The following is a 14,095-nucleotide window of genomic DNA, read 5'->3' on the forward strand; positions in this document are numbered from 1 at the left end:
TCATGACGTTATTCCGCCATGTACAAATAAGAGGCCTATTCGGCAAATGCGTTGTATGGGAAGCCGTCCTAAAAGAATTTTGGACAGGTTGGCTGCTGCTTGGGAGATTTTGCAGTGCGCGGTGCATTTTCATTGTGCGTTCTGTGCAATGATTTCGTCTGGCGTTTTCATGATTCTAAGACGAGTTCGCATGTTCGTACAAATATATTATTGTACAATTATAATTAAGCTAATCAATATTATTATACATCAAAATGACCACCTGTCCTATGAACAGGTTGAACAGGTGGACGCGACGCCTCTGGTAGTAGGCTTAGGGGCAGGGGGGGGGGGGGGGGGCAGAATGGCCCGCCTAAGTAAAATGCGCCAAAAACCATGGAAAAACATGAATACTTATGAATTCAGTGTAGTAGGCTTATGCTTTGGAATGTTCCCTTCAATGTTGTATACTTGGTTGATGAAATTTTTTAGCTTAAAACTATTTTTGAGCCACTTTAAAAAAAAAGTTTTTTCGACTACTTTTCCAGGGTGCGGGGCAGAATGGGCCACCTTAAAAAACAAGCCATTTCGTCTAATACAACGTTGAAGGGAGATAAGAAATGACTTAAGGTACCTTTCTAACATAGTTTCCATGAAGTTAGACAACTTTAATAAAAATAGTCACTTACCAAAACAAACATTTTTGAAAATAGTTTTAATATGTTGAAATAAGTCACTATTTTTACAAATAAGCATCAAAACAACTAAAAAATCAACTAATGCTGCATTAAACATTTGTGAACCTACCAGGAGTGAAATAATCTATTTAATCCAAATTTCATAACTTTTAATTGTTTTTGTAAGGCAGAATAAGGGTGGTCCATTCTGCCCCCAAGTGGATTTTAATTTAACACTTCCACCACCAAGCCTCTAAATGATTTTAAGGTTCCGTTGTTGATTGTTCAATAAGGACGGTAACATAAGGATCTCAGAAAAAAAAAAAAAAACGAATCAACCAATAGACAAGACCTAACATAAAGAGTATTATCAAAAAATCCGACAATTTTTTTTAGTTTTTTGTGTGGTTTTAACTAAAGCATTTCTTGTCCTTAGCTTGTTACTCTTGCCCCACCTTCACCTACAGAATTATTCAAAGTTTGTTATGTTCTTTTATAATTAGAAAAATAAAAGTTTAGTTTTGGTAATTCTAAATTAAAACTCCACCAATTATGACGATGGCACGTTTCCTCCAATTCCTACACTCAATATGAAACAAAAAATCTGTAATAAAGTAAGTAGAGACTAGAATCACACATTCCATTTATCCAAGAAAGTGATTCGCGTAAAGAAACGATGCAAAGATCATCATCTGCAACAGCATCAGCATGTCCCAGCATCAGCAGCAGTCATGTTTGGCACCATTGGCTTCGATTTATTCTGTGATTTGTAAAATAAGTAAAATAAAAGTGTAGTGATTCGCGTTCGTGGGGTCGTCGATTTTCATAGGTTTTCGAAAAAAATGTTTCATTTTCCATAAAATGAAAAGTATGCGGCTCTGGTGCGATATGGCCAAAAAAAAGAAATCATTTAGCCATAATAAATCCAGTTTCACCGAAAGGAAGAACGGCTTCTAAAATGTGCGCGTCGTCAGAGAACCGAATTCCTCGGTTCTTTAGTTGATTCAACTATCGTTGCTGGTTGCTGCCACCGCCGTCGTTGTCACCGGTCTGCATCGATGGTCGTTGGTTGAACGGCACTCCGGTTTCCGGCCAAACATGAAGGAAAATTGAAAAAAAAAATAACCGTTCAAATGGGGACTCAGTGCTATGAATGTGTTTGAGAGAGGGAAAAAAGTAGCAGAAAAATCAATAAAGAAAATTACAGTGAAATCGAAGGCCAATGAACTGTGTGTATCGGTGTCCAAGTCGGGCAAAGCAATTGAAAATTGCGCCAGAAAAGCGAGGCGGGAGAGGAAGGGGTTGTTGTTGGTGCAATAGTAAAAAAAATCCAGATGGTGTGATGATGATGATGCTTGAGCAGCCAAATCTCAGAAATCGTAGTGAATGTGTGAAAATGTCAATCAATCGAAAAATTGTGTGGGTTTTTTTTTTTTTCATTTCAGAAATGTAGGCAATCGTCGAAATTGCAAAAAAATCAAATCTGATTTGTGAAAAGCGAGGGAGAAAAATCGCAGCAAAAAAATAAAATAACGAACAGTGTGCAACGTCCAAGAAATCGCGCGAATCAGAGTTCCAAACAGTGTCTACGAAAAATCTGTGTGGGGGGGTTCGTGTGTGCGTGTGTCAAACGAAGAGTCTCTCTCGATCTTCTCGCCGGGCAGATCTTTCGGAAGAGCCCAGAACCGTGCCCGGAATCCCGAGTCACCATCGTCGTCACGAGTTCAAGCAAAAGTGTGTGTATGATCGGTGTGGTTGATTTAAGGTTTTGCCTCAAATCACTCTTCCTCAGAGTCATGGTTTCTTCTGCGTGGTTCGAGGTGGTTCCGGAGTCTCGGGCGACCGGGGACCTCTCCGAGAATGTGGTGGTGCATTTGTCTTTGGTATGATTTACAACTATATTAGAATCATAAAACAAAATTATCACACAAACAAAAAAAGAAAACAAATGGACAAAGACAATTTGCCAGAAAAGCTGATAGCAACGATACCGAGAGTTTATTGTTGCAATTGTTACGCCGAATCGATCTCTAGCTGTTTCTTTCCGAAATTGATTGTTGCATCTTATCTTCCTCCCCTCATGTGCATCTACGCTCAGTATCAACACACATTGTTTTACTCATACATTCCCTGCATTTTCAAACCCCCAAAACTCTGTTTATTTGCTGCTTTTCAAAAAGTGACTTCCCCAACTGTGATATCGATGATACAGATACAATGTGATTAATAAAACTATCTTTCAGCAAACATATCACAAGTTATTATTTTTCAACTTGATAGGCAAATGTGGTGCAACTGTATTAAAAGTGAATTTCGAATTGAAATTAGTTCTAATTTTAAGTCACTGGAAACAGTGCGTCAGCTATTTTCTTTCAAACCTTCAGGGTTGTTACGGAGGAGCCGCAAATAAATCCACGCCGACCCAAAAAAAATACATACAAACAAGTTCGTGACAAACATAATATTTTAATAATAATAATAATAATATTTTTCTATAAAGCAAAATGAACTCTCATTGGGTTTGAAGACTAATACGAAGCTCGGAAGGAAAGCAAAACTCCATATGAAGAAACGGTCATTTGCGTATTTGGTGTATTTGAGTGGTGCTTGTTTGCAATATTTTTCGGTGAAAAAAATCAAATAATTTAATTTTAAATTGGTTATCTGAATGTGACTGAAAATTGCAAACTTTTAAATAATAATGTAGCCGATATTGTAAAATTAAAAATCCAGAATTTCCTCATGAGACCAAATCTCAAACCCCATAGTCTTGAAACGCCCATAACTAACAATACGGATTTTGATGTTTTCTAGAATGAAGTAAATCAAAGGGAAAACCATAACAATAGTCATTTAATTTTAGCAAAGAAAATAAAAAATAATAAGAAAATGTCAGTATTATTTTTTATTTTTTGAGATTTAAATTCAAATAAAATTCGTACTCGTTTTTTCGAAAACCTCGCCAATGTTTCTCACCAGGAAATCAAAACATTTTTTTAAGTTTTCTCTAACCTTAAATATGACTTCAAAAATGCTAAATTTTTTGCTTTCGGAATGTCTTTAAGGGGTTACATACATGTAGAAAATCTAAATATTTCATATTTCCAAATATTTATAAAATCCTTCAAAAGATGACTTTCAATCACTCCTAAAAGTTTCATGAAGATATGTCATGCTTTAAGTGAGTAGAAATCGATTTAAGTTTAAAGTTTCGCCATGAGCAAAGCGGACTGTCAAACTTTGTGAGCGTTTTTCTCAGAACACCGAGTTGATTTACGGGTGCCACGATATCTCGAAATTGGATGGACCAAATTCGTTGAAATTTGGGGTGAAGACTCTCAAGACATATCCCGTGTGCATGACGAAGCACGATTTTGAAATCGCGTTTTTTGAAAAATTACAAAAATCAAAAACTGACGATTTTTTTTTTTAAATCAGAAAATTATTTTTATCTTTTTTTTTAAACTTTTTATAAATCGGCCTTCGTCATGCACACGGGATTGGTTTAATGAGTCTTCTCCAAAATTTTGAGCCGATTTGGTCGAATCAGTGTTGAGATATCGTGGCACCCGTTTTTTGAAACTGCTAACTTCAAATAGCTTTATATCGGCAATGATGCAACCAAATGTCTTCAAATTTATGTTGATAATAGTTAAAAATGTTTATGGAAATGCCCTGAAAACCAATTTAAAAAACAGTTTGAGTGTGTGCCAATACCAACCCTTGACATTTTTGCCGATTTACATGTATGTTACCCCTTAATCAATGATGGCGATAATTAAATGATAATTAAATAATTCAAAAAATTAAGAATTTCAGAATTTTAGAATTTCAGAAAATAATAATTTAAGAATTAGGGATTTTAGAATTGAAAAATTTACGAATTTAAGTATTTAAGAAATTTATAATTCTTTGAATTTTAAACTATTAGCCTATTTTTTTTTTATTTATTAATCCTCTACAACCCAATTGCCAAAAATCAATTTTTCAACCAATTTTAGATCTTTAAAAAGCATTGGAAAGAAGAACTAAATTTTAGAAAATTTTAGGGGTTGGAAGTTTTACTTGTTTTATGTGACTTTGCCAATGGTTTAAAAAAAAACATTTTTCTTTGGGGTCAACTTTGGCTAAGTTATTTACTCACATTTTCTATATTTTAAATAAAAAGAAGTATGCAGTAATTTTTGTAGTATCCCAGACTATGCCGGTACGCATTTTTTACAATTTTAATGATAATGGACCATTCTATAGCAGAAAATGTGAAAAACAAGCAAAAATAAATAAAAGGTTACTGCAAAATGTAACTATAGGAGGTGGTAGAATACGCCAAATATCACCAAAAACAAACATAAACTAAACAAGAGAAATGCAAATTAAAATACAGTTCAGACTCGATTATCCGAAGATTTCCCAAAGTTCGATTATCCGAAGGTTTATATGGACCGAGCCACGTAGCCCAGTGGTAACGCTTCCGCCTCGTAAGCAGTAGATCGGGGTTCAAATCACGGCTCGGACCAACACAGCTGGTGATCGTTTTTCTTCTGGATTCGATTGCTTAGTAAAGGGAAGGTAGTGTATCGTCAAAAACAATGACCTTATCAAGACACCTTAGGAAGACAACCTATGGAATGTTAACATTAACCTTAACATGTTAACATTAAGTTGATTAATAAACTGTCACTGAATCCGCTTTGTAAATGCCGGCCCCGATACTCTTCACAGGTGTTCCCCTCAGGAACAGGGAAAGATTTACTTTTACTTTATATGGAACTTCGGATAATCGAATCACTAACAAAAAAAACTTTTTTTTTTATTTCTTGCTTTTAACATCAAATTAGAGTTATGCAACCCCATTTTAGTCAAATTCAATTGTCGAATGCCTATTAAATTAGAAAATGTATTTTTTTCAATATTTCATCACCGCCATTTTGACAATAAAAAATAAGACAACGAAAAAAAAAATCGTTATTCGATTATCCGAAGTGAAATTTTGTCAGGGCCCTCGGATAATCGAGTCTGGACTGTATTTAAAAAAAAAAAAAAAAAAAAAAAAAAGTAAAAAAAAATAAAAAAACAAGAAAAACATAAAACAAGAGAAGTTAAGTTTTTCTTAGAACAAAAGTTGGTCAAAATGACCTCCCGAACACGGGAACAATAAAAATCCTCGAAAAAAAAATTCTGGCGGTAGAGGGTTAATGTTTTTTTTGACTTTTCACTTTTTTTTAAGTTTAGCTTTTTTAAAAATCCCGTGCCGCCCGTCTGGATCAATCGGACCGCGCACTGGACTCACAATCCAGAGGTCGCCGGTTCGAATCCCGCGGCGGGCGCTCTAAAATTCTTTGTGTAAGTATGGGTATTCGGCGCCGTCGCTCCGTGCCATACTTTCATACACTTAGAAGCCCAGGGCGGCGAAGTCCTTGTAGATAAAAAGGAAGACACTAGTGGTTGGTACTAGCAATGGTGGCCGACAGCTATAAAGTCAACTTCGTTTTTTTAAGAATTTCAGAATTTTGCACTTTTGTAATTTCAAAATAATTAAATTTTCGAATTTTTATTCTTGTTGATGATGTTGGAATATTTTTTTTTTATTTTCCTTTTTCTATCTCCTTTCCTTTACAAATTTAGCAAGTTTTTTCTATTTTTTGTCTTACTCTTACTCTTACGATTACTGCTTATAACTAAGAAATTACAGTTATAAGCAGTAATCGTTCCAAAATGGATTGAGATTTAACACACAGCTGAAAGGAACTCCAAAATAACACCGAATTGTATTGAATTAATTATTTTATTTAAATTTTGATTTTGTTAATTTTGAATTAAAAAAAAAGGTTTAAGAAATTAAAAAAGATAAAGTTTAAAAAACTCATATTTTTTTAATAGTTTCAAAATAAGATCTGTGTTTTTAATTTTTATTAATTTTGAACTAAGAATTTTTAATTATAAAAATTGATAGACATAAATTAGAAATAAGATCTCCTTTGTTTTTTTTTTTTTTTTTGCTCAATCTTGCGCGAGAGATTTATTTTTTTATGTTTCGTTTTTGGAGGCCTTTATCGAGCTCGAGGGTGCTTTGAAGAAATCACACTCGCAATCGCAATATGCACTCAACGAAAAAAATTAAATCATTTTAATTCCTGGTAATATTTTTTTTACTATTTGAAAAATTCTTTCCTTTTTTTATTTATCAAAATTGCGATCCGAAAGTAACTCTTCTTATTTTGGGATGCTGAGCTCTAATATTACCCCAAAAATGTGATCTAGTGGTGGAACATTGAAACTACTAATTTGATAATGCAACTGCCAATTAGCCACATTTGGCTGATTTGGGTCGCTGGGCAATTTTTTTTATCAATAACCTATTATTGTTCAATTTGTTGACAGCTGGAACTATTTAGCAAATTCCGAGCCAACAGGTAACTTTTTCACAAAACACGTCTTCCGACAATTATTTCATTTTTTCTCTAGAGTCTAGAACAAATCAAATTTTAATTGTTTTTCAGTAAAGAGCATTAAAAAGACGTGCAGAAATTAAATTGTTAATAAAGCATTTTTGACATTATTAATTCGTAAATTGAATGAGAATCGATCTAAAACCAAATTTATTTACAAATGACGCTCAGGATCTATTGAAAACTAACTCGGGATATTTTTTGAATTTGAAATACCATATTTCAATAACCCATACCTCAACTGAATAGCATGACAACAAAAAACAAGAACCCCAGTGATAGAGAAAAAAAAAACAATCATTTGATGATTCCTACACCAAAATTTCAGAGGGTATAGCGACCGTCCCTATATTTTGTGAGTTCTCTTCTTCTATCACGTGATTACCAGCAAAAAGCTTTCTATCACTTCTTTTTTTTCCTCGTTGACGCTCACTGGCCGAAGATTTTTTTTTCTTAGAAATCCGCAATGAAAGAACGCGAGAAGGATTTGGATCGATCTGATGTAGAATTTGTCCTTTTTTAAACATATTTGAATTTAAAAAAACATGTTTTGTATATGCACGCACAAGCTGTTGAGAAATTGCGTCCTTTGGTCGTTCTAATTTTAAATATTTTTTTAAGTTGCACCACATTCGTAAAAATCTACCACACATAAAGATTTCCCTTATTCGAAACTCCCATTGCCCCTTTTTTTGTCAAATTTATTAAGTAGTCTCCAAAAATTTCAATCACTGACCAAACGCTGTCCTGTTCTCACCTTCACAGAGGAACTTCAATCGATCAAGGAATCCGAGTCCAAGCTCAAACAACAGTATGTCGAATCTCAGCGCCGCGAGCGGATTCTGGCCCGGCGACTCGCCGTCAAGGAACAGGAGATGCAAGACTTTGCCGTAAGTTTTCCGAGCTCATCTAAGTCAAAGTTGAGTCACTACTTATTCTCTCTCTCTCTCGTTCCACAGAGTCAAATTGCCGAGCTTAAAACCGCCCAGGCCCCGGGGCAGGCCGCCCTCCGGTCGGCGCTGCTCGATCCGGCCGTCAACATACTCTTTCAAAAGCTCAAGAACGAACTCCAGCAGACCAAGGCCAAGCTGGAGGAAACACAGAACGAGCTGTCCGCGTGGAAGTTCACCCCGGACTCGAACACCGGCAAACGGTTGATGGCCAAGTGCCGGCTGCTGTACCAGGAGAACGAAGAACTGGGCAAGATGACCTCGAACGGACGGTTGGCGAAGCTCGAGGGGGAACTGGCCTTGCAAAAGAGCTACAACGAGGAGGTCAAAAAGTCACAACTGGGTTAGTATTTTTTTGAAAATTTAAAGCCAGAATTATGTCCAAAGTTTGACCGTTATCATCTTTTGTGTGGTTCACTTTCAGAGCTGGACGACTTCCTGCAGGAGATGGACGAGGACGTCGAGGGCATGCAGAGCACGATCGTGTTCCTGCAGCAGGAGCTGAAGCACACCAAGGACGAGAAGGAAACCCTGGAGAAGGAGGTCCTGCAGCTGCGCTCGTACGTCAACGGTTGTGGCACCACCAACAACGGCGGCGAAGAAGGCACCGTGGCCGCCGACCCTAACCGGATGGACACTTCGGAGCCGGAGCCGGAGTCGGGTCTAGTGAATGGGAGTAACAATAAGTTGGTGAAACAAAGTGGTGGTTCAAGTAGTGGTGGTGTTGTTGATCAGAATCGGACGCACTGTGTTAGTGGCAACAGCAATCCGGATTTGCTCCCGAACGGTGGTGATGAGTTGGTTGGCGAGCAAGAAGCCAACAGTAGACTTTGCGGTGGTAACAACGCTACTAGTGCAACCGGTAGTAACAATAAGAAAGCAAACAACAGGACTGCAAAAAGCGTTGGTGGCAAGAAGCGAAACTACGCCGAAGATTCGGACGATCTCCACCCACAGGACGGCGGCGCAGACGACGAGGAAGACAGTGGCCACTACGAGGACGGTTCCAACAACGGCAAAATGCTGGCCCCCGACAGTCAGCAGGATCAGGACCAGGAAATGACCACGACGACGACCAGCAGCAAGCGCATGACCCGGTCCGGCAAGGGCAAAGCACCGCCCAAGCTGAGCGTGAAGAAGCTGCGGAGGGCATCGGTCCTGTCGGCCGACCCGGCAGAGGACGATGACGCGCCCGACGGCGGTTTCGCTGCCAACGGTGCGAACTGAGTGAACTCCACCCCCCCCACCGCGAGTGAGTGTTTGTGTTTGGGAAAACCGGCGCGACAAGACTCCTGAGAAAATCACTCAACATTGAAATTAGAACGTTAAGCTAAAAAAAAAACAAAAACAAACATACAAACTAGCTACAATAATACTTATTGTAGAAAATCAAACGGTTAGACGCAACTTGATTAGGGAGAGTGAGCGAACAATCACGCGTTAGCAAAAAAAAACAAAACAAAAAAAAAACAAACAAGTGAAAGTAATAACTAATCGACATAGTGGAAACCCAGCAAAAAAAAGAAACAAAAAAGTAAACCAAGCAAAACTTACTAAACGTTAAACCAGAAAAAAGAAGCGTCTTAAATTAATTCAAGTGGAAAGGATTTTTTTCCCGCCCGTTTTCGTTTGTCCAGCAAAAAAAAAAAACAAAACAATATTTTTAAACAGCTAAGAAAACTGTAATTTTAATACTGTAAATCAAGCAAAAAAAAAACCAACAACAACAACAGTAAGAACAACACTAAAAAAACCCATGTGTAATTTAAATTATTTCGAGAAAAAATACAGTTAAATTATTCATACAAAGTGTGTGTGTTGTCGTGTGTGGATTTTGATTATCAGCTTCTGAAAGAAATCATTTGGGGAAGGGTCAGAGAGAAGGGAAATGAGAGGGTACACTGGCGATTTATTTTTGACCCCGTAACGCGGTACACAGGTACACAGCCCTTCAGCATAATCTCAGCAATCAAGCGTGACAAGTTTTTGTTCAATGGACTTTAGGCGTTACTGTTTTGGTGACATTTTCTGCTGTCAAATATTTTCATCTTTTAGAAAAATAAACTGTCAAATCGTGTTTTTTGTCAATCATGCGAACCGACCTTCAGCTCTTTTTTTCTAGTTCAACCTTACAGGTGTATGCGAATATTTTGGATAACTGGTTAAGGTCTCTTCGTAGCCCAGTCCACACAAGGAAAAAGGCCAGTAGACTGTATGGGAATTGGAAGCGAAACTCTTCCAGACGGTGAATAACGATCAAGTCGTGCGACCACGGTTCACTTGCCATAAGTGGCGATTTATTACTAATAGAGTTTAACTAAGGTCCGGTTGGGTTTTATAGCCTACGGAGTTCTGAACTACAATAATACAGATTAAAACTAACTGTAACGTATCGTAGAAAACTTCTCGGGCCGTAAACAAAGTGCGCGAGATCGGCAGGGAAGCAATTCTTGGGGCCGTGTGCAGATTCAATGCAAAATGGAGTCATTAAGAGTCACAAGCTAATTTTGGCACCAAAAAAAGTCTTATAAAAAACTTTTTTGACAATTTTATTCCTTTATTAGAGCATTTTTTTTAAATAATTGACATTTTGTGTAAAAGAACCATTCTTTGAGTTAGCAGCAGCGGTAGTCGTTCAATACCACGGATATCATCGTCGATTCCCGCCGTTCCGAAACAATGTATTGTTCTGGCCGACCATCCGTGAACCTGCGTTGAGGCCAGCGAACGTTACGAACAGGGTTGTGGTAAGGGTGGTGAGTTGATTCCGCAGGACATTAGTTGATTCCGCAGGTCATTAGATGCCGGACTTGAATATGTACGGCGAGCCTAGTCCAAACTGCTAAGCTTTATGCGGATTTCCTTTGCTTAAGCGTAGGCCACATGCAGCCTGCAAGTGGCCCAAGTGGCAGGTAGTGTTGCTCGCCGTTGAGCTACTGCTGCTGGTGCTACAATGTGACGACACGGCCGAGTTGCTTCCCACGAATCTGTCCGTCATCATCATAAGATGCGCCTCAGCGTCCACTTTCTTTTGCCGTACTGTGACAACATAGAATTAATCATAATTGATGATGCTAATACACAATTATTGTACTCACCAGATCTGGATTTTTAGCAGATCGCGATTTATTCTCCACGGTCGGGGTTTGTTTATTTTAAAACTGTCACTGCTTGTTTGGAGGAGATTGCTATGATGAAAAAAAAAATCTCCTTCCACTTTAATAACGCCTGAAAATGGTAACGCCTCATCGAAGGCGTTACGGTTGTACTTTTGGTTGGTACCATGAAAAAAATTGAAATTTGTACCGAGTCCGCGCTCTATTTTCAATACTCTTTGGAAGGGTATTGTATGCTGGGGAATTCTAGATTAAATTTTCAAAACAACCTATCCCTCATGGGTTTCCTATGCAGATAGGACCTTTTGAAAATTTAATCGAGAATTAAAATTTGGTTTTGCAATTCCGTTGACGAAATGGCCTACTTTTCATCGCCAAAAACAGTACTGAAATGTACTTTTTGCAATTCCGTCGTGAAACTACTTACTTTTCCTGTCATTCTTGAACGACGAAATAGCCTACTTTTCTGTACCAAAAATAACAGAATCGAATAGCAACACTTTTCAGCACTTGTTTCGAAAAGTAACACTTTTCAACATTTTTTTGATTTAAACGATTTATTGACAAAATACATGAAAATTCGACTTAAAATTTCACTCAATGGGTGTTTTTCGAAATTGCAAAAAATGTTGTATGGAACTCGTTGCAAAACTTGATTTTTTCAGCACTCGTCGTATTTATCCAACTCGGTGAACCTCGTTGGATAAATGTACGACTCGTGCTGAAAAAATCCTCTTTTTGCAACTTGTTGCATAAACTACTATTTTGCAATTCCGTCGTGAAACTATTTACTTTTCCTGTCATTCTTGAGCGATGAAACAGCCTACTTTACTGTACCAAAAAAAAACAGACTCGAATAGTAACCCTTTTTAAAACAAATGCTGAAAAGTTCTACTTTTCAGCACTGAAATGGATGCTGAAAAGTTGAACTTTTCAGCACTTGTTAGGAAAAATTGTACTTTTCAATTTTTTTTTTTATTTAAACGATTCATTGACTCAATGCATGGACATTTGTCCTATAATTCTGTTCAAAGGGTGTTTTCGGAATTGCAAAAAACGTTGTATGGAACTCGTTGCAAAACTTGATTTTTTCATCACTCGTCGTATTTATCCAACTCGGTGAACCTCGTTGGATAAATGTACGACTCGTGCTGAAAAAATCTTCTTTTTACAACTTGTTGCATAATAGTAGTTTATGCAACAAGTTGCAAAAAGAGGATTTTTTCAGCACGAGTCGTACATTTATCCAACGAGGTTCACCGAGTTGGATAAATACGACGAGTGCTGAAAAAATCAAGTTTTGCAACGAGTTCCATACAACATTTTTTGCAATTTCGAAAAACACCCATTGAGTGAAATTTTAAGTCGAATTTTCATGTATTTTGTCAATAAATCGTTTAAATCAAAAAAATGTTGAAAAGTGTTACTTTTCGAAACAAGTGCTGAAAAGTTCAACTTTTCAGCACCCATTTCAGTGCTGAAAAGTAGAACTTTTCAGCATTTATTTTGAAAAGTGTATTCGATTCTGTTATTTTTGGTACAGAAAAGTAGGCTATTTCGTCGTTCAAGAATGACAGGAAAAGTAAGTAGTTTCACGACGGAATTGCAAAAACTACTATTTCAGCATTAATTTGGGTGCTAAAAAGTAAAACCTTTCCGCACCTTAATCGAAAAATAGTACTTTGGGGGGAGGGGGTTGAGATTTCCAAAAAAAATCCACGTGGTTAATGCATGGTCTTCAACATAATCATAAATTTCCTTCAAAATTAATCCTTAAATAATTAACCAACCTTCTAGGTAGCCCATGAGTGTTCATTTCTGGAAATTTTGTTTTTTCGAAGTTCAGAAAATTTCTTGTAAATTTGCTTAAGCTAATCACGGAGATTGGAAGGAATAGGTCAATTAAAGTTGCGCATTCTGTTCGTAAACCCTCTTTTGAAACTCAGGAATTTAAAAAAAAATATTTCCTGAATTTTCAGGTAATTTTTATTAGTTTTGCCGTTTTTTGGTATGTTTGCTAATAATTCTCGATTAAATTTTCAAAAGGCCCTATCTGCATAGGAAACCCATGAGGGATAGGTTGTTTTGAAAATTTAATCTAGAATTGTTATAATTTTCACGTTTTATTAAAAAAAATGTTATTGTTATTGGAAAATTTCTTAATTTCGAAATTTCTGTTTTAAAATTTAAAAGTTGTTGATGTTTTTTCATGTTTCTGCAAGACAATGATAATTGTTGGGCTTTTTCCTTTTACGAAAAACAAATATTTAAAAAAAACCCTAAAATTCAATGGTTTTTAAACTCTGGAATTAAATTTTAAAATTATCAAATCATTCAATTCTCAAATTCTTGAATTTCTAAATTGAAAAAACCTCAAATTCCTGAATTCTAAAATTTTTAAAATTCTTTATTTGTATCTTCTTGAATCTCTCAATTCTTAACTTCTTCTTTAAAAGTTTATGAATTATCATTTCTTAGATTTTTTTTCAAATTGTAGCATTGTTATGTAAATATTTGAAGGTTTGAATTCCGTACTTTAAAATTTAGAATTTTTGAACCTTTGTTTGTTTTTCTGGATTTGTAAATTAGTACATTTATTTTTTGTGGATGATTTGATTTTTTTTAAGCTTTGAGTTTTGATTTATAAATTTTTATACAAGCATATTTGTATGTTAAAATTCTTTAATCCCTGTTTTTTTGTTTGATTTCTCAATAGTAAAATATTAGTTTTTTTTTTAATATTACAAATACGCATTTTTGAATTTATTATTCAATTTCTGAATTTTAAATTTCTGTGTTTCAATTTTCAATTTGTGTTTTTATTAGAATTCAGCAGTTCTGTTCCAGGATGTTAAATTTGCAATTCAGAGATTTCAACTGAGATCAATTCATAAGCCTTTGCAGGGAGGGTACATGTTTCTAAG

General features: G+C 36.2%; 1 protein-coding gene across 1 annotated transcript in view; it reads left to right on the forward strand.

Annotated features, from left to right (window-relative positions):
• The window catches only part of LOC120416722 (pre-mRNA-splicing regulator WTAP), a 37,897-nt gene extending 28,030 nt beyond the window's left edge, over positions 1-9,867 (forward strand). The window contains exons 3-5 of the mRNA XM_039578548.2: positions 7,871-7,995; positions 8,065-8,398; positions 8,480-9,867. Coding sequence (XP_039434482.1) covers positions 7,871-7,995; positions 8,065-8,398; positions 8,480-9,282 — 1,262 coding nt within the window. The 3' untranslated portion in view covers positions 9,283-9,867. The remainder of the gene's footprint in view (positions 1-7,870; positions 7,996-8,064; positions 8,399-8,479) is intronic.
• The last annotated feature ends 4,228 nt before the right edge of the window (positions 9,868-14,095 follow it).

The sequence above is a fragment of the Culex pipiens genome, chromosome 2, assembly GCF_016801865.2.
Source record: "Culex pipiens pallens isolate TS chromosome 2, TS_CPP_V2, whole genome shotgun sequence".
NCBI classification, from domain to species: Eukaryota; Metazoa; Arthropoda; class Insecta; order Diptera; family Culicidae; genus Culex; species Culex pipiens.